This window comes from Narcine bancroftii, chromosome 5 (genome assembly GCF_036971445.1).
Source record: "Narcine bancroftii isolate sNarBan1 chromosome 5, sNarBan1.hap1, whole genome shotgun sequence".
NCBI lineage: Eukaryota > Metazoa > Chordata > Chondrichthyes > Torpediniformes > Narcinidae > Narcine > Narcine bancroftii.
In genome coordinates this window covers 237,925,661-237,947,482 of record NC_091473.1, presented here as the reverse complement: position 1 = coordinate 237,947,482, position 21,822 = coordinate 237,925,661, and the positions used below count along the sequence as shown (strand labels likewise).

Genomic DNA, 21,822 nt, shown 5'->3' with positions numbered 1-21,822 from the left:
ACAGGGTCCCATCACCAGACTCATTTTCCTTTCTCCTCCCCTCCATACTTTCTACGTGGACTGTGGACTGACTGCTCCCTCTGTGATAACCTTGTGCATCCATCCCTCCACCCCCCCAGGACCTTCCCCTGTGAGGTGCAACACTTACGCCCACACCTCCTCCCTCACCATGGTCCAAAGACTTTCAAGTGAAGCACCACTTCACTTATATATCCACAGGGCTGATTTGCTGCATCCAATGCTCCCTTTATGGTCACAAATTGGCAGATCATTTCATTGAGCACCTCCACTCCTTCCTCCCAACTATTTCAATTCTGAGTCACACTCCCTTACTCACATGTCTGTCCATGGCCTTATGTACTATCCCAGCCTGACCACCCACAGATTGAAGGAACAATATCTTATTTTCTGTCTGGATGCTCTCCAGCCAGATGGCATTAACATAGACTTCTCTGCTTTCTGCTAACCTGCCTGCCTTTCCCCCCCTCCCCTTTCCAGTTTTTTTCTAGTTCTCCCCTCCACCCAGCTAGCCATCCCTTCTCCCCCTGATTGCTGCTGTTCCCTCCCTCCCTGCTCCCCCCATCACCTCCTGCCTTTGCCCCCATTCCTTTTGTTCAGACTCCTGCCAACATTCTTCCATACCCAGGGGTGCAGTCCTACCGAAGCTCACCGGACCGCTACTCTGGCACCTCAGGGACAGCTCCAGCACATCATGGGATGACTCCAGCACCTCCTTGTTGCCATTTTTGGTGAGCTCCAGCACCTAAAAAAAAAATCAGCTCTTGATGAAGAGCTCAAGCACGAAACATTGATTATGTAATTTTTACCTATAAACGATACCCTTTGACCAGCTGAGTTTCTCCAGCATTTTGTGTTTTATCATTGGTCACAGTTCTCCTGACCTAATTATGTCTTCTGCCTTCTAAGGCCTGCCAGTTCCCAATCCAAACTCTCAATTCGCATGGAGCCCTTGCATCTGTACTTCCTGGATCAGCCTGCTCTGAGGAACCAGGTCAAATGGCTCACTAAAATCCACTGTGAATGACAGATGCAAAAGAGGATATTTGGATGTTGCTTAATTTTGCCTGTTAAACACATCCCAAGTGTTTCTTGGTCTTTCACAGTTTATATATATGTGTGTGTGTGTGTGTGTGTGTGTGTGTGTGTGTGTGTGTGTGTGTGTGTGTGTGTGTGTGTGTGTGTGTGTGTGTGTGTGTGTGTGTGTGTGTGTGTGTGTGTGTGTGTGTATTTTTTTTTAATGCAACCAAAAGAAAAGTACAGATGCTTGGGATTAGAAACAAAGATGGAAATTTATGGTTACCGTGTCTTGTGTGAAATCACATTTATGATTTGTGTTCAATTCAGTGTGTTGGGTCAACCCTTGAAATTAAAACAATATACATCCCTTGTCGGTTCATAACGGAACCGGCCAGTTTTCAAATTTCAGCGTGCCGCGATTGAACGACGCTTGTGTTTGCGGTGCCTCATTGCACAAAGGTTCATTCTTGGGTTACTCGCTGTCGCTAGTTCTGGGAGAAAACTCTTTAACGCCACAGTAATTTTCAGATCGTTAATTCGGCATCTTGAGTTATTCTGAGACTTTGATGCTATTCTGAATGCGTAAAAATGCAGCATTTCTGTCTGCGCCGATCCCTGTCATTTCTTGACACGCCTGCGCTGCTTCCAATAGGCGTATGAAATGTCCTCAGTCGGTCCTGAATATGGATCCGGATACATTCTGCCGTGAAATGTCTCTCGGTTAGTTTCAACCATAACCATGTTCAAGATGTTTGTGTGCGTGTGGTTCCGCGAGGCATTGTTAAAACCAAGCAGTTTTTTGCATTTATTCCCCCCCCCCTCCCCCCGAATATGTTCAACTTGTGGGCTGCTTTATTACTTTCTCATGTTTCCACCCCCAATGCCCGTCGTTCCGACCGTGTGGCGAGCTTTCTGCAGGGACACCCAGAGGTGAATGATGGACACGCGTGGGCGCTGATAACCCAGGTGCTGCGTTCAAATTAATGTGTCATGTTTAAGTTATCCTTCCCCATTCGTCTCTCCCCAATCCCCAAGAATGGACAACACTTTGGGGGCATCGTCCAAATAGGACGAAACGTCTATTCAAACCGATATTAGTATCTACCTATAGACATCTACTCAACCGTTTATGGATTACCCCGTCTTTTTCAGTTGGATGCGAGTGGCGGGCGCTGGACGAAGAGAGGGTCCTATAAATAGTACACCTTACATGAGCTTACGTACCCAGGTGGGTCCATTCGCAGGCATCTGCGCAATGTCCGTATGCCACGGAGAGTTTAAAAAAGAATAAACAGTTCTTCTTTCAGCCTGGAGTCCCTCTGACTTGCGCGGGGTGTGTCGCACAACCCGTCCCGAGCTGGACATCCCAGGCCATCAACGAGCCCAGTCGGTGTCAAACGAAACTCTTTTTCGGCCATTGAGATTGGCGCTGTCCAGCGTGCTGAAAGGGGATCCGCTGGATCTCGGTTAAATAGTCTGGGCAAGCAGAAAAAAGGCTGGTGCCAAGTCGGCACGCACACCTCTGATTCCTTTCAAGCTGGTTCGTAAGCGCTCTTTGCCACGGCCTTCTGGTCTGGACATTTTATTTGAAAGATATTCCGCTGTGCTCCCAGTTGGAGCAGCGGTGTAGCTTATTTGTTCCACTGCTGAAACAGAACTATAAGGTTCTGATCGGCTCGCAATTGTGTCGCTGCAGTTCACTTTTAAAGAAGGTTATGACATGACTAATTCAGATGAAAGGATACTGGCTGTAACAGTAACATGCCATCAACTTTTTGGTTTCTTGCTATACTTTCTGCACTTCTTATTGCCTTTTGTAGTAAGTACAAGTTTATTATCTTTAGAGGGAGCATGGTTTGGGGATCAGAATAGCATAAATATTGTGAATTGTGGAGTGAAATGACAAAATTAGTTTTTGCAGCGTTATAATCGATTGATTGACACACATATCAAGAGTCGCCACTTCTAATGCATAAAATTGTGGCAAAGATTTTAAAGTACGAAATATATTTGCCATTGTTAAGGAGTTGGATTTTATCTGTAGATTAAACATGTTTTAAATCGATTATATAATGTGAGCCATATTTTCTACAATTGAGATTTTGCTGAGAATTGTATGGTATTTTCAAGACTTATATCATGAAATTCTTGGAACCCTAATTGTTGTTTTCAATTTACAAGTAAAAGTGCTTCTGTAATTATTCTATTGAAGATTAAGTTACACAGCCAATTTTAACATGACGTCTTTAAAATTGAAGTTTGGCAGATCTCGTCACCTTGATATTCAATCGCTATATTCTCCATTCGATAATCACTCCGAAATATATATACATACATAATCGCAGGGTGAAGGGATTAATGCGAACAGACGTCGTGTTTCAGCTGCCTCTGGTCCATCGTCCATAGCCCGTCTTATAACTAGAATTCCAATACACACCCGTACCACTAGTGAATCACGAGATGAACAAAGATTTATAGACCGAGCCAAAATGCCAGCTGGAATTGAATATTGTGAAATCTCATCAGAAATGATCTGATGTTGACCATTTTTAATTGCAGTAAGCTTTTGATTTATTGGAGTGAGAACCTGTGCGTCTATGGCTTCAGGCTTTTTATTGGGTTATCATAGAACATTGGGGGGAAAAAAAGAGGGTATTGTAATATTAAAGAATGATCACAGAGTAGTCATTGCTATTTGAAGGTACTCGAAAACAAACGCATCAGCCTACAGGTTGTTGTGTCTTTGAAATCACATCGCCCAATTTAAATGCCACAGCTTTCAAAACTGATAATAAAATAAAATTTTCAATAAGCAATTTTCCGCATGATGACTGGGAAAACGCTTGATCATTTGATTTAATAAATATCAACAAATATTGCAAACGTGGTTCGGTAAATGTAGCGGAATATTCCAAATCAAGTGAAAACATTCTTGTTTATAATATGGTTGGTTTTTTTTAAAGCAGACCATAACACAAATGTTTGTTGTTGGACTTGGTGGGAACTCAGGATCAGAGAGTAAACCAAAGGTGAATGTCGGATTAATATCAGTTACAGTCTTAATCAAATCATTGCCCAATGTAACACTTTACGTATGGTTGTAACACACGTATTAGTATCCTTCTGTGTCAACAACTCAAATGTATTGACATTTACTTGCTAGTAAAATAACTTCAGTTAGTTCATAATTTATTGGCCAATTAAACGCTCGCTTGGCATCTCTTCTTAACTGAGGGGAACGGGGATGGTTCTTGTATGTGCCATATAAGCTTCATTACCCTCAAAGAAAGTAAAGGTTTAGGACGGCGTGATTCATTGTAGTGTTATCCCTTCAATTTGATTTACATAATAAAGCGCATGAGCCATCAAGCAATGACTGAAAACAGTTATCCTATCGTCGCCAAGGGCTCGGTGTCGCCTTACAAAGAGGAACTAAACTCATGGAGATACTTTGTGAATGGCGATAAATGAGTGGTATGCGGCCGCTACTTTTACGCATGGAAATTGAATGATGAATGAGCCTGATTCTTCACTTGGTGAGATGAAGTAGGCAGTGCTCGCCCCGCATGGCTTGTTCTCCCTTTACTTTCTTTGTCAGCAACTTCAGTTCACACTACGATGTTTTAACGCCACTTCAGTGAACTTTCAGATGGCAAATTAGAGGGAAAAAATCTCAGGCCTTCCTGGTGATATTTGTGCAATGGTGGAAAAGTATTGGATGTTCTTCTCAAGCCATTAACATCTGACTGAAGTAGAACTTCCCGATTTTACATTTCTTGTCTCAAATCAAATTACGGGTAGAAGCTGTCCCATGGGTTGACATCAAACTATTGTCTCTGTGCTTAACTGTGCTCATGGAAAGCCAGTCAGGAATATCAGAAATATAACTTCCTCTGGAAATAAAGCTCCCATTTGTCAAGTATTCCTATTACAAAATGACAACTAAGAATTTTTTTAAAAAGCCATGTTTGAGTTATTTCCCTTTCCATGTTTCACGTTGGCCAGGTCGAAACTACAATACATTTACACTTTATGGGGAGTGAAACCTCCGAAATTTTCACCGCTTTAATACTGTACAGTATACAATTAAGAATCTAGATGGTCATTTAGCGCTAAAGTCTTTGGATTGGCGCCACATTTAAGTGTTAACATTTAATGATATAAATACGAGACATAGCACATACTGCATTGTAATTGAGATTATTTTCCACTTGAGCCCACGGACATAAGGCATAATTCAACTGTTAGAATCATAGAATTCTGCAGCACAGAAACGGGCCCTTCGGCCCTTCTAGTCTGTACCCAACTACTTATTCTGCCTAGTCCCACTGATCTGCACCCAGCTCACATCCCCCTCCGCCATCCATGTACCTGTCCATTTTTTTTCTTAAATATTCTGATTGAGCCGGCATTTAGGACTTCGGATAACAGCTGTTCTCTCCTAATGTCCTCCACTCCACTTTTACCCTTAACCCATGTTCCCCGGTTTGCATCTCGCCTAACCTTTGTTCTGCAAAATCAATAATTTTTTTTCTTGCCTTACTTTATAAATGCTGGACGGGCTGCCTCCTGACATTCGCACCATTACATCTAACCGTCATCGGACAATTCCGTTCACTCCCATTTGAAATGTCTGTGACCAGATTATATAATCTTTGTAGTTACAAGTCATGCCTCGAACCAACTTGTTCCAAACACTGGAATGCATTGAGCAAAATGGATGGGGGTGGGAGGGAGGGATTGGTGTTTTCAAGTACCCTGTCCACAAAGAGTACGATCAATCAAATCTTGCTGAATAGTTTACTCACAGTCGTCGGGAAAGTGACAGAAGTCTCATCGACAGTGCCATCAAGTGGCAGCTTGCGGGGAACCAGTTTTGGGGTCTGCCTGGACCACGTCCTCTCCAGATCTCATTTGCAGGCCTTGGTTTAAATATGCGCCAAGGAGATGAATTCAAGACTTGAGGTAAGACTGATTGCTCTTGACGTGAGGTCAGAGTATGGCGTCATGGAGCCCTGGGAAAACTGAAGTCAATGGTCATGAGGGAAACATTCCAATGGCTAGAGCCAATACTTTGCACGAAGGATCATGATTATGGCTGTTGGGTATCGAGAGTTCCAATGGCAATGTCCTAACCCAACCATCGACATCTGCTTCTAATATCATCTTTCTTCCAGAAGATCAATTTTCAGATCAATTGATAACACTTGAGAAACAGAAACGGCACCCCATTCAGCATCATGGGACTCATAGTGGACCAAAAAATTAACAGGACCAGTCATGCAAACAATTTAGCTTCAATATTCAGCGAAGGAGAGCATGTTTTAACGCCACTTTCTGACAAGCCAATCCTATCCACAAGGTACATACCAAGGTACATTCCCCTGGATGACTGAGGCTTCATCGACACTAAATTAAACTCACCACCTCCCCATGCAACACCTTAAACATTAATTACCTGCAATATTAGCTAATCTAGGTTGTCACATGCATCTTCTGTAACAAGCAGTTGCTCACTCCGAAAACACTTCCCAAGTAGAAGATGAAACACCGTCTCCATGTTCCTCAGCTCGTCACACACAGTTCTGACTTCGAGATATTTTGTTCCTTCATTGCCTGCAGTCTGGAACTACCGACTCAGTAAACATCAGGGAAGTACCTTCAGTGCAATCACAACATTCCTGAAGACAACTAAGGCTGGACAATAAATGCGGATTCTCCCCACCCTACCAACAACAACAACAACAAAAAAAATAGAATAAATACACGACCTTTGCAGGTGCTTCCATAACTGGATCATAATGAAAGGCCAACTTGATGGCAATATGCAAAAGCAAATGCCACTTTAATTGCACTGCACAGATGATAAAACTGAAAACTGGTTTTAAAATAAAATTATGAGTACATTAGAAGGCGCTGATGTTTTAGCTCCATGGAGACTGCATTGTGGTACTAAATCATCTATATAAATTATAAAGTATAATTTTGCAGACATCCATGTTGGCTTAAGTAAGATCATATTGAAAACTGTCCAGTGTTTTTTTTTAATCGTCCTTTAATTTATTGCGTGATAACAAAATTCTTGAAAGTTTTGGTTTTCGAGTGTGAGTGTAATATTTGAATGACCTTTGGGTTGGGAGAATATTTAATGTTCCCCAGTCTTCCACCGTCCGGCTGTTTCGACTTTACAAATGTCATATAAGGCGGGGCGCGTAAATAATCGTATTAGTCTGCTGTTAAAATAGTTTTGCGCTGATTTTATAGGGATCAAACAATTAATTGCAATTTCCCCCTTGAGTATTCAATGTGGCATTACTGGCGTACTTTATATCGCAACAAGCAGTCCTTTACATTTGATGGTTGCCAATTCTCTCTCTCTCTCTCTCTCTCTCTCTGCAAAATCAACCTTTAAAACACTGAAAAATGCTAAACTACACGTCGTCGCCACCCAGCGGGCAGTAAGCAATTTTAACTGAACACACGAGCACCGTTTCCAAATTGTTGGGGGCTCACGATTTTAAAATCCATCGCTTCATTGTATAGGCAAGTATGATAACAATTTCGGGGGAAAACAATTGAAATATTGCAGAGAGCGATGATGTTATTAACCTGCATTTCTGGCGCATCAATGGTCAGTGGCATAACAGAAGGTGGACGAGAGCTCTCCCCTTTCCAGCGTCAGTCGTTCGAATGGACAGTCGCTGTGGTGGCATTATTGACCATCTGATGTTCGATTAACTTTTAGATAGATGCTCTGCAAATTGGTAGAGGCAGTAACATCAGTCATCGCGATCTGCCAACCTCTTCCCTCAATTGTATTTCCTGAGCGTTTGGGGGATGGATATGTGCCTGCATTCATAATCGTACCATTGTGGCACAGACTATTTGTTCCAATTTACCCAGCATTATTAAAATATTCTCATGCCTAATGAAAGTCGGCGTTCATCTATCACGGCCTGTATTTTAATGGAAGTGAGGCTTCCTATTTGTTTTGGGTGCTGGGAATGCCCACATTGAATACTAAAGGGGGAAATCGCAATTAATTGTTTGATCCCTATAAAATAGGCGAATTTAAGGGAGTTAAGTACTCTGGACATCTCATATATGCTCGCTTGATGTTGTTGCTGTCTTCCAAACCCTGCGATAAACGACCTCTGCCTAGTGAAAGGTACTTAGAACTAAACGGGATGATAATTAGAGTCGGTCGATGTCGTCTTACTGGTGGTGAAATGTCTTGACTGCACAGAGTACGAATCTGAGTGCTGCTTTTGGATGGTTGATGCTGTTAATGAATCGATTCATTGTCAGTCTTTTAATTAAAACGCGTGAAATATGTTCAACAAGAATGAGCAAGGAACGCTTTTTGTTCACTGCCGGGAAATGTTATTCTGAAGGTATATCCGCGATGAACACTTCACCGCATTGTTCTTTAGAAATGTGAACAGATAAACTGCTCTCGGATACTCTGGGTTCACCCAAACGTCGGAATATTTTCACTGCATAGAACTTAAAAAAAAAACATTCCCCTCCCCTCCCCTCTACCTCACATTTTAATCTTTACTCAATACCTAATTTGAAAAGAAACCATCAATAGGAGCACCCCTATAGCTTTAAGTGTGGGACTGTAGATTGGTGGCTTTAAAGCAGCCAGTTCTAAACAACAAATTCTGACTTCTGATAGAGTGGAAAGAACTGAAATTTATGGCAATATAATATGACATCATTTCAATACTTAAGAGCTGTAATTTTACTGGGTGCTTATGTTAACGTTTAATTAAAAAAAATACACGCATACACACTCGTCTCATTAATCAACTTGATTGTGAAACTTTCATTTTAATTTGCTAATTTGCCTGGATTTTTTTTTCAAAGACGGTCGTTCGTCAATGACCAAGTTTAAAGTTATATAAAAAAAATAACTGGAGTTGTGGTTGAAGAACAGGAAACGAGCGGGAGCCCTTGGCTCGCCACACTGCTGACCGTGCGACCTTAAAAATCCAATCTGCAGCCGCAGAGCTAGATTGTGCATCACACGTTGCACAAACTTTTCTCCCCGCACCCTAAAGAAAAGCCAATCTCGGCAGCATGAATATTTGAATGACACGCCAGTCAGTAAATTAAACACCCTTGACTTATTTATGTGCAGAATCGCAGCACGAGCAGGGTTAATTACGCGCTGTTGCATAGCTGGATAATTACAACAGGCGATCAATAGACGCTGCCAAGCAGTGACTAGCTGCAGTTGGAGACCTCATTGCTGCAGGGTTCAAGCAGAATGTGGTTCTTATAGCGTGGAAGAGGATAAAGGGCAGCGATCGGGGCTTTTACAACCCAGATGCACATCCCGCCCCGTGGATCTCCGGGTGGGCGCGAAGTGGATTCGCGCGATCGGTGACAGTCCAGACTGGAGATTTACACAGGTGCCTTGTTTTTGGATTAGTGTTGTGTTTCTTCTTTTTTTTTTGAAATCGCTAGCCGACTTCTGGGGGCTTGAATGTGGAGAGAGAGGATCTGCATGTGTGGTCCTGGTGCGGCTGAGACGCACAGAAGCTGAGCTCCGAAGCCGGGAGATCCGAACATGCTGCCGGCCTGGAGGGGGCTCTGCGCTGGGGCAGGGGCAGCACTTTGCTGCCTTCTCGTCTGGATCATCTACTCGCACTTAGTCAAAGAAGGTAAATGGTTGCCTACCGTGATAAATAGCACTGCAATATTCCGACACACATTTCCTTCAAGCCAGCCTGATAAAGTTCAAGTGCTAGATACCGAGGAAAATTGCCACCAATAACATTCTTTCTCGTGTTGTCCCTTCAAACACCCCCTCCTCTCCTCATTTTACTCTGTAATGTTTGGACATCACAGCCATGACAAACGGCTTTGATTATCGAATGTCTATCTTGCAGTGAAACATGCTTAGACACCGAAACACGCCTGCGTAATTACAATAATATGTACGCATTTTCTCGTTTGCGTCCATGGGCACGGCGGCATCTCTTCTGCATCGTGACTGCATGTCAGGAACTAAACACACGTCTTCCAGCGCATTGAACCCGTGAAATAGCCACCTTCTTCTCATTGTATCCGGGCGCCAGGATGTTTCATTACGCGCGGTTCCTGACAAATGTTACATCGGGCGAGGGGAGTAAGAACAAGAGAGATGGCAGAACTCTCCGTCTGCGGTGGTTGGGTGGGGGGGGGTCCGGTCTCCGGCAGGACCGATCCAACGTTAACGCGCGGGCGAAAAAAGTTCGCCGATTTAGAGCGAAATCACAGTGTTTCATTTTTTTTTCTTTCCCTGAGAGTTATTTTTCACTTTATTACTTTTCTTTTCCCGGCATAGAGACGGTAAAAGGAAAGCGCTCGAAGATTTCGTCAGCGAACTTGATGCGCGGAGCATGAAATATGAGAGCAATTTTGTCCTTTCAAACCACTAGATAAACATGCAATCAATGTGTGCGAGCATCTGCAATGCTGGGGCGAAGCGAGTGACTTTATCCAGACATTTCGGTTTATGGGGCGATTTGGTCTTTCGGAACACCACTGCTCGGTTCGAGGAGGAGAGGGGGTGGCGGCTTGTGTTCCAAACAATCGGTTCTTTCGAACATGACGATTGTTGGGCTTTAAAAGTTTCAGTACATTTTTGGGGTGTGCTCAAAGGAGTCTAAATGTGCGTAGTCGCTCTCGGATGATAGGAACGGAAGTTGGCCCCACAATTCATGCACTTTATTCATTGGGCTGAGCAGATTGTGTTTTCACAAGTGCCTGAGGATGAATATCCCTAACCGTCTCTTGGGACAGAATACTTTGAACGGAGATTTTACCTAAAAATTTCAAGGTGGTAAAATATGATTAAATGAGTGGTTCATGCAAGTATGATAAAAATGTAGCAGGTTCAATTGTTCGGATCAAAGCAGTCTGAAGTGAGCAGGTTATTATCATAAATGCTTGTCAGGTTGGGATGTTAAACTAAATTCCATGGAGAGTTTCTTTACTTTCTCAACAGGAAGCATTGTGGTAAAAGATGAACATGCTGATCATATACATATTATTATTTCCATCGGTCTGAATATGAGCAAAGGTGGAAAGAATTTAATTTTGCATCAGTTTTACGATGGAAGACGTCAGTGAGGTGCCAGAAGTTAAAGTCCCAGTGTGTGCTGTTGCTGAGCAGAAGGTGTTGGGAATGCTGAAGATGGATAAATCACCTGGACCAGATAGACTACACCTTGGGGTTCTGAACGAGGTATCGAAAAAGATTGTGAATGCATTAGGCATGATCTTTCAGGAATCTCTAGAGGAAGGAATGGTTCCAAAGGACTAGAAAATTCCAAATGTCACTCCACTCTATAAGAAGGAAGAGAGGGGGGAGAAAATAGCCCACACAGCCTAGCATCAGTTGGTGCCAAGGTTCTAGAGCCCATTATTAAGGTTGAAGTTTTGGACTAATTGGCAAAATAGGCCATTATAGTCAGAATGGTTTACTCAGGGAAAATTTTGTCTGAGAAATCTTTTGGAGAATTTTGATGAAGTAATGAGCAGGACAAACAAAGGAGTGGATGTTATTTACTTAGATTTTCAGAAGGCCATTGACAAGATGCAAAACATGAGGTGGAAAAACAAGACAGGAGTGCATGATATTATAAGAAAAGTACTATCCCAGATGGAAGATTGAGTGGTAGAAGGCAAAGAGTAGGAATAAAGTGGGCCTTTTCTGGCTGGCTGCAACTGATAATATTGAGGACGTAGAGAGTCTGAATAGGGATTTGAATAGTTTGGAAGAATGAACAAGGAAGTGAAGGATGAAATAAATAAGTAGACTATTTCCTAAATGGGGAGAGAATTTGGAAAGTGTAAGTCCAAAGGGAAAATCCTGCACTAGGACTCCTAAAGGTTAACTTGCATGTTGAGTTCATAGTAGGGAAGGCAAATGCATACTCAAGAGGACTAGAAGGCAAAGATGTAATGCTGAGACTAAAATGTGTTGGTCAGACTGCTTATTGAGTATTGTGAGCAGTATTTTTGAGCTTGTATATCAATAACAAATGTGCTAGTGTTGGAGAGGGTCTATAGGAGGTACATGAGAATGATCCTGGGATCGAGAGGGTTAACATTCAAAGACTGTTTGGCTCTTTGGGATTTTATCAAACCATTCTGAATATTGAATGGACATGGAGAAAATGTTTCTAGTAGTGGGAGAGTCTAAAACCAACTTCAGAATAAAAGGAAGTCCCTTTGGAACAGAGATGAGGAAAAAATTCTTCAGTCAGTGGTGAATCTGTGAAATTTGTTGTTTGTTGTCACATATAGAGGCCAAGTCATTGGGTATATTTAAAGCAGAGATTGACATGTTATTGATTAGTCATGGGAGAAGGCAGGATAATAGGTTGAAAGGAAAAATACATCAACTGCAATCTGAATGGCAAAGTAGACACAATGGGCTGAATGGCCTAATTCTGCTCTTAAGTATTGTATTCTTCTGGTAATGTCTATTTCACAGTTTTCCTCCATTCTTCTACTCAGTCCTCAAAGAGAGAACCTGGCTTACTGTCATGTTATTATGAACTGGTCAGTAGAGGGTGCACAAAAGCAATAGGTTGACAGTTGAATTTTATCTTTTCCAACCTAAGTAATCATTTCAAGTCGGTCAGTGTTGCAGATGATTGCATCAAATGGGAACTGCACTGAGTATTAAACAACTAGTTTGTCTCTCCACCCTCTATATTTACTAATTAAGTGATTAAAATAAGGAACTTTATGAATGGAAGTGCTTAAGCCATCAGACAACCTTTTCCAAACCACTTGGAAACATTCCATTGCTGTGGTAACCCACCAGCACGGTGAGTCACGTGTCAAACCCTTGAAGGAGCTTCAGTATTTATTGTCTAAAATTGATGTTTATTCAGTTACATACCTTCCTTTGTAATGAAATCTGAAAAGTGAAAACTAACAACCAGACATCTGCAGAAGGTTCTTCAAGATGAAATATTGACAACATTTCTCTTTTCTGAGATGCTGTCTCATCTCCTTCATCTTTTCAGCAATTTTAGTTTAATCCTCTGTGATTTAGTGTGAGACAAAGCCACCTTGTACAGATTGATTAGGAGCACATCTGGAAAAACAGACTAAATTCCGAAATACCAGAGGAATTCAACCAGTCTCACGGTGTCCATAGGAGGTAAAGGTATATTATCAGAGTGGAGAGGAAGGGCTCCGAAATATCGGTAATATATCTTTACCTCTTATGGCTGCTGTGAGATTGGCTGAGTTCCTCCAGCATTTCTGTGGTTTGATTACAATCACACTGTCTGCACACTTTCATGTTTCACTGGAAAAACAGACAGTTATGGACTTGGTGTTGTGTATGATTATGTCTCCCTACCTACTTCAGTTCAATAATTCTCGCTGGTGGTCCTCCTAATGTAGCATCTGTTTGTCCAGTGCAAGGTACCCTCTTTCCACATGACCTGTATGATTTGGTATGTGTTGAATCACTGCTGCTTGCTATCTCATCTGGTATTGGGCTTTATCTGCACCGTGCCTACACCACCTTTCAATGACAAGAATTTGGTAGCTTTGTTCTTGTTGTGTACCTCTCTTTTGGCCACTTTGTCGTCTTCCTGCATATTTTTTGGCACTTCTGCTTTCTGTTGCCTTTCTGTGGTTGGCAGTTCCCACTGACCCACTTAGTTTGTGGAGAAGAATGCTTGCCATCCCTTGGATCGGTGTATTTCAAAGTCTATCCTAATCATTATCCTCAGCAATTTATTGTTCACTTTCACAGCATTCTCAGTCTAATGAGAATTGAGGAGATGTTTTATGATCAGATTCTCTGACCTCCAGAACCTCTCAAAATTGTCCCTGGACTCCCTGTTCTTTACTGGCCAGTAGATAATTTTACATTGGTGATGAAAACTTACCACCCCAGAAATGAAAAATGAATACTTTTACCATGTTATTCTTTACAGCTTGGGGGCAACTATCTTTGCATTTCTGAAGATCAAGTCATCTTGAGTGCCCAGTTCATCTCTCACATGGAAGTGTGGTCTGAGAACAGATTCAGCCTCGGGCTGTGTCTTTTATTCATCCTGACAGAATCACTTGCTTCAGGCACCAACTTTTATCATCTTGTCTAATAGGGTCCTTATTCTCCTGAATCAGCAGCTGAGAGATTGAAACATGTCCTGTTGATTTGATTGTCTCCAGGTCAGTGTTCTTATAATTTCTTATTTTATCACAGCAGAATCAGTTATGTGTGTTGGCCACACATTTTTTTTTTAGACATCACAGCATCCTTCTGTTTTGCTTGAATTCTCTCAAAAAATGTTACGCAGTCCCTTTGGTATTTAATGGAAGGACACGGCAGCAATTATCTCGAGTATCTGTGGTCATTGGGCACCTTACAGTTTTCCAATGTGTGCATCAGTAAATTTTCTCCGGCCACCTTGTGTGTCACTGCACCTATCAGAGTTCTGCTTATCTACAATATGCTCTTGGTTGACCTACCTGCTATGAGATTCTTCTCAGATGCATCTGCCCTCCGTATCAGCTCCTTATCGTTTGAGTACTCCGACACAAAGTCTGCTATATGCAACTGCCTCCTCCCTGTGGTTGAGCGGTAATTGAAGTGAAACCCAAGAGCTGGTTCTTTGCCTTGGCTTTCAACTTGGTGTGGATTTGAATGGTGTAATTTCATAAGGGAGCTTGTAGAAGAAATGAAAGTCCTGAAAATAGCCAGGACACTGTGTAGAGCTGCAGGCTAGGAAAGTGGCTTAGCATTCCTTTGCATGGTTTCTGCCTTGGTTGTTTTGTTTTGATTTTGGGACATCATAATCCTATACATCCATTAAAGACAATGCTGTTATTCAAACGGAATTCACTGATGGCAAGCTCCTCCAACCTCTCTCCCCTCACAGCCATAAACAGATCCAGTTCATGTCAAACAGGAAAACAAGTTCTACTATTTGAAAGGATCTGATCATAAGTAGTACAGAGGTTTCGTGCTTTCTAATTCAATTTTTGTTGCGGTTTTGGTTTTTTTTTGGTTACTTGTTATGTTCCTAGGAGCTGCATTTTTTAATTGCTTCAATCAAAGTACAGAACATTCAAATTTCCTCTGCTTGTTCAGTACTTTGGAAGAGCAAAAGGATCTGAGGAGGGAAACTGGGCAGGCCTTTTGGCAACAGATGAACTGCTACTACCTCAGCTGCTGCTCCCATAGATGCAGGTACAGCAGGACCAGGATGAAGAGACCTTCCCTTGGCAGGTGGACTTCAATAATGAACAGTGACAAAGGTATGCCACGTAGTATGGCCTGTTCTTGGGCCAAGATTAAGCGCATGCATAGGTTTTGGCAGGCACCATGCAGGTAACTTCTGCACTGAGCTCTTGTGCATACAGAGTTCCTAAATTATCACTGAAGATGATGTCCAAATATGAAATTAATTAAATCTCATGCAAGAGGAATTGATAATCATTGCTTCCTTAAGTACAACTTCCCCAACAGAGGTGATGGGAACTATTCCTCATTCCCATGGCAGAATTCTGGAAAGTGTAGAGGTATTCTGAATGGGTGTTTGATAATTGCCATTGACTTGGTGTCCTGAGGGATCTATTTGCATGCTGTATGCCTCTGTGATATGATCCTAAACCTGTGTCTGCATGTTTATCTAATAAAGTGCTGCTGTTAATTATGTAGCTGGACAGTGTTTTCCAGAGATTCTACGTGGGGCCTAAGGAATTCCTAATCGTCCATTAGGATTTTGAACAATCGTCGCATTGTGCTCTGCCATTCGCCTCACTGATCCCTCTGTAGATCTGAATCCCCCTGCATTTTGGAGAGTTTCCTTATCCACTCTCCTGCGTAGTTTGACAGTACTTTGGGCATGCCTATAGAAACATGAGATGGGAGCTCAAATCAGATGCAGATCGAGACACTCCTCTAAAGATAATATGGATGCCAATGTACTTTGTATCATGGTGTTGTACTGTTGCTGTAACGAATGGGAAGACAGTAATGTGTAGCAAAAGTGCTGAGTAGTGGTTAGAGCTATTACAGTGCCATCGACCCGGGTTTGAATCCTGAGCTGTCTGTTAGGAGTTTGTAGATTGTCAGTGTGGGCTTCATCTGGGTGCTCTGGTTTTGTCCCACCTTTCAAAATGCATGGTTGGGGTTTGTAGGTTAATTGGGGTATTTGGATGGCAGAAGGGCCTGTTGCTGCACTGTATGTTGAAATTAAAATAAAGTGCGAGTCAGTAATTTTAAGTCTTGCAATGTTCCCATGACTCTTAATTAATGTACCAAGCTCCATTCTTTCTGCCAGTCCATCCTACATGGAGCCACCTCAACTTGCTCCAGTCAAAATCCTGTAATACTCCAATGTTTGATTCAACTGTCTGTTGGCGTATCTCTGTCTAAAATGTGGACAAGAGTGTTTCTCCACAAGGTAACAATGGATGGGTGCACAAACATTCATATCAATTTTACGACCTTCTGGTGAAGATGGAGCTCATTGACGATGGGGCAATCATGGAGTCTTGTGTGCCAGAAGGGCCTGTTGCTGCGCTGTATGTTGAAATTAAAATAAAGTGCGAGTCAGTAATTTTAAGTCTTGCAATGTTCCTGTAACTCTTAATTAACGTACCAAGCTCCATTCTTTCTGCCAGTCCATCCTACATGGAGCCACCTCAACTTGCTCCAGTCAAAGTGCTGTAATACTCCAATGTTTGGAGATTTTTAACTCAAATTAGCAACATTTCCTTTTTGTGTTTCATGGCTAGGGACCAATTCTGTAAACTATTTATTGTGCCATTTCAAATTTGATATAAAAGTTGAATAAGAACTAGGTCTGAATCTGCCTCCTGCTTCTGGAATAATATGAAATTCCTTTCAAAATAATGTTTAGTGTTACAATGGGGTGGGGGTTGAAAGCATGGTTAGTGCAGTGGCTACTGTAACACTGTTACAGCACCAGAGACCTGGGTTTGAATCCGGCACTGGCTGTAAGGAGTTTTGTATGTTTCCCCACCCCTACCCGTGTCTGCGTGAGTTTCCTCCGCGTGCCTCGGTTTCCTCCCACTAAAATGGGTGGCTTGGTTAATGTGGTGATTAGTGTAACATTGTTACAATGCCAGCCAGTGATCGGGACTGGGGTTTGAATCCCATGCTCTCTGTGAGGAGTATGTGCGTTATCCCGACATCTGTGTTGATTTCCTCTGGGTGCTGCGGTTTCCTCCCACTGTTCAAAAACGTACTGGGGTCGTAGGTTAATTGGATGTAATTGTGCAGCATGAGCTCATGGACTGAAAGGACCTATTATGCATGTCTAAATATAAAATTGTACATTTTTTTAAGCACTGAGTGGTATTCAACTTCAGGTGAAGTCACGTTTTAAATGTTTTTCCAGATGATCAAATGAGTCTCACAGTATTTCCAACATTAAATAATTAAAAAGTGTTTGGAAAATATCACTGTTTGCATTCTCTCCATATATTTAAAAAATATTGTGAGTGATATCTATGTGTGCTTGTGTATAAGTACAGAGCAGTCTCCTCTTAGGTGGAGATTGAACGATTAACTAACATTGTTGCTGCCATTTGTACTTGATTGATAGTTGTTGGTCATGGACTAGTTATGTGGTATAAGCGCTCTTTTAAACACACGGCAGCATCAATTTGCATAGTTTGACATTTATTTTCATTTCAATTGTGACATTAAGAATAACCAAATTTAAAAATAAAAAACCAAGACAGTACCAATTTTATTTCTGGTCTTTCCTGCCAGGTTATGGGCATCATTGAGACCAGTAATTATTGGCCATACCTGGCGGGCTTTGGCAAGGTAGTAATGAACTCTTGCCATTAGGTCCTCTATAGACTAGCTCACCGTTTAAAAATGACATGAAAGTCTGGTGGGGGAATAGCTGACAGTTCCTAACTGAGGTAATGGCAACATCTTGACTGTCAGAAAATGTTTAAAAGTTTGTTTTTTATAGTGAAAGTGGTTTGTAAGGGGACTGTAGTTAACACTTAAAACTATTGCACTGTAATTTTGTTTGCTACACCTTGCCAAAATTAAAATTGTGCCTGAGACATTTGGACCAGAAATTATTTGCTATTTCCAAAGCTTGATCATGGAAACAGGATACATAATATATTTAATGATGTTAACTTCTAATAACGTTCTCTCATGATCCAGGAAGCCAAAACAAGTTAGGAAAAAGATCAAATAAAAGAGAGTTAAAGAAATGAAGTACTCATCCTGAGAGTATAATAAAATAAATACTTCCATTAGCTCAGTAGCTACATTTTTGATCCATGTTTGCCTCCAGCTGGATGTGGTAGCAGTAGAGAGAGTGCAGAAGAGATACATTGCTATGTGGCCTGGAATGGAGGGTTTTTCCACAGAGATTGCAGTGTTTATATGGAACAATCTTCTAGATGAGGTGATAGAGGTACTTAAGTCAGGGAAGACATAGAGGGATATCTGTCTTAAGTACCAGACAATATAATTCATTGTCTTGTACGTAAGTACAATGCACAGATGCACCAAAATTCTTGCTTTCTGCAGCTACACAAGTATGCAAGATCCACCAGGAATTGCATAAATTACCACAATGTGCCAGGGGACAAAAACAAAAATGTGATCTTTCAATAGTGCAGACAATTGTTTTGGTGGTCCTGGAGTAATTTGTGGTTAGGATGGTACTGGGGATGTTCCTGAACCTTGCAGCTGTTGTGGAGGGGGGAGGGGGGGAGTGGAAGTGCTGGATTTCAGGCTTCTGTACCTTCCATCTGATGGTGGTGACGCCTTTTTAAATTCAATTGAAATCATTGGAATTAATTTTGCAGAGATGTGTAACATACTAGAGTCAGGATGCGACATGATTAGTATTATAGGCTGTTTGTGAATTTTTAGGCCATGCTACATGTATCACAGATGTTGTGACTTAACTGGCTGCTTGGTATTTGTATCACACAACAGCATCCCCCACCTCTTTATTTACCAATTTGCATTAAGTCACATCTCTGTCATTAGGAAACATTCCAAAGTAAATATCAACTTCATCTAAAACTCCTTTCTGCCTTGTATATTTATATCATTTTCCCTTTAAGACACCCATGCCCTTTATAGTAACTGCAACATGTGAAGTGGTGGTGAGCTTTATTTAAGTTAAAGAAGTTCCTTCTGGGTTCTCTGTTTAATTTTTTAATGGTTATAAAGTATTTATGTTTATGCTGCATAGTTTTGGATTCCCCAAAAAAGGAATGTTTCTTTTCTCTGCATTTGGCCTTTTCACAATAGAAAAGGGCTTTTACAGCGAAAAAAAAACTATAAGGTAGGAGATATCTATCCAGGGACTTGATTTATGTCTGATATATAAAATTGCAAGCATCTTGTCAGGAAGCAGTAGGCTACATCAGCAAATATGCAATGCAACTGAAGAACGAGACTTGGATTTTTTTTTTTGCGAACACTTTTGCCCTCCACTGCGCGTATGTTAATTGTTTCTAGTGAAAACATAGAATTGCTGGAGGAATTCAGGAAGTCTTGCAGTGTCCCTATGAGTTAAAGATGTATAGCTGATATTTAGGGTCTGAGCTCTTCTTCAGTTGTTTCTTCCATTTAACTGCTTCACTTTTGGATAACTTGCTGTACATGGCAAGATGTAATGAAAAATATTTTTATTGAATCTCAACAGATGTTATTTCTGAGTCAATATGTTAACTGTTGCCAACCTTTTGGCTCTCTTGTTCTTCAAACCTCTATTACAACCCTTCATCAGTTCCCCCATTGTACCTCACAGTGGGCTTCTTACTTTTGACGTTATCACTTTCCTGTCAATTTTAACAAGGATTTTTTCTGCATACGCACCCCTCCCGTTCACTATGTATTCACGCGATCCCCTAATTTCTCTGAGCGTGCAACATTAAATGCCTCTGATTGTTCCAAAGCCCCCTTTCTGTCGCTGTCTTTATACATTTATTAGGTAAATTGCAGAAAGCACAAATGCTTCAGGCAACGTATCCATTTCACTTCCTACTGACCATTTTTATTGATTATGAATCCAGTGAATAGAGAGATGATTTAATATTACCCATATATAACATTTTTATTTGCTGAAAAGGAAGTCTTGAAATGTGAGCATGAATGTTGGGCTTCATATTGGTTTGTCACCATGTGCATACACACGTCCTTTTAGTTGTGGTTCCCCTCTATCAATTAATTACATTGGATATTGAAGATTTTTTCTTCCTGAACATCTTCGATGTATTTTCTAGATTTGAGCTGCTGATCATGAAAATTGCCTTAAAATTTTTTGGATCACTGTTACACCTAAAACCAGCAACAACAGAAAACACAACTCAAAGGGTTAAATTTTAACTCTAAATTTATTAATAACTATTAACAATATAATGTCTTAACCCAATTAACCCTACTATCAGTATCCTATAACAAATATACAGATATCATTATTTTCCTAAAGTGTGTATGTTTTTTAAAAAAAGACCAGACCATTACAGTCTGTGTCCAATATTCAAAAAAAGAGAAAATCCCCCCGCCCCACCCCCCCACCAAAACCCAAGTCAGTCAGTCTGTAGATACAGTCCACAGAATTCAATCTCAAAGCTCAATGTCCAAAATCGGTTTGTTAACTGAGTAGCAAAATGACATTGTATTGAACGTTGGAGAGAAAAATAACTGTTGTGTCGCCATAAGCCTACGAATCCTTTTTTCAAGGCTTCCTTAGAAGCGAGGCTTCCTCGGTCCTCAAATTATGGTTTTTACCACTTCATTAACTTATGAGGCATGTGCCTTTCACACAGCTCTCCAGTTGGTCTCTGCCACTCCAACTGCTGCTCTGAGCAGCTCAACCCACCTGCACCATAAGTCCATCTTTATTATGACAGTCCATGGTCCACAACACCTCCCATCCACAAAGAAAAATTTGGTCTGCAAGAACCAAATATTAGTAATTAATTAAGGTGTTACAATATGAAGCAAAACATGATATTCATCTACAATTACACACATTAAGTTTGGAGATGAACTAACTTTGTTTCCAGGTCCTGGAAAACCATAGAAATTTCCAACCTTTGTGTCCTATGACTTTCTCTGAAACGTGTTGTATTTCTCTCCTCATTATCCTAATCGATAGCCATCACCTCTGGTGAAAGTTTATCCTCACTGTGAAGCACCTGCTCAAAATATGGCAATCATATTTATATGACAGACCTGAGTTTCTTGTTTGTGACTGGGTGATTCATTAACTTTAGACTTGACTTCATCTGGTCCTGAAAACCTAGCCCTAACAGGATTTGAATGTGTAGGAAACAGAACCAACACTTCGTCACCAGGTTTGAAATTTCTCATCTTTGCCTTGCAATCATACCAAACCTTCATCTTCTGTTGAGTTGTCTTTAAATTCTCCTTTGCCATTTCATATACTTTAATTAATCAATCCTTTACTTTAAACACCTAATCTAACAAATTGAAATGCACATCCTTATTAACCCGCTCCTTTAATAACATTAACGGACCTCACACCTCAAGTCCAAAACCCAACCCAAATGGACTAAAACCAAATGATTTTTGGACAGTCTTCCTCATGGCAGATAAAAACAAATGAACCCCTTCATCTCTATCCTTTTCATTCTCCAAACAATAAGTTCTCCTCATGTTTTACAAGGTCAAATGAAACCTCTCCAAGACCCCTTGACTCTCTGGAATGGTATGCAGAAGATACAATCTGCTTAACTCTCAAGTCATAAACTACTTATTGGATAAGC

At 41.1% G+C, this 21,822-nt stretch overlaps 1 protein-coding gene across 1 annotated transcript in view; it reads left to right on the top strand.

Annotated features, from left to right (window-relative positions):
* Window positions 1–9,616: 9,616 nt before the first annotated feature.
* The window catches only part of LOC138765543 (chemokine-like protein TAFA-5), a 175,373-nt gene continuing 163,167 nt past the window's right edge, over window positions 9,617–21,822 (top strand). Inside the window, exon 1 of the mRNA XM_069942573.1 lies at window positions 9,617–9,710. Coding sequence (XP_069798674.1) covers window positions 9,617–9,710 — 94 coding nt within the window. The remainder of the gene's footprint in view (window positions 9,711–21,822) is intronic.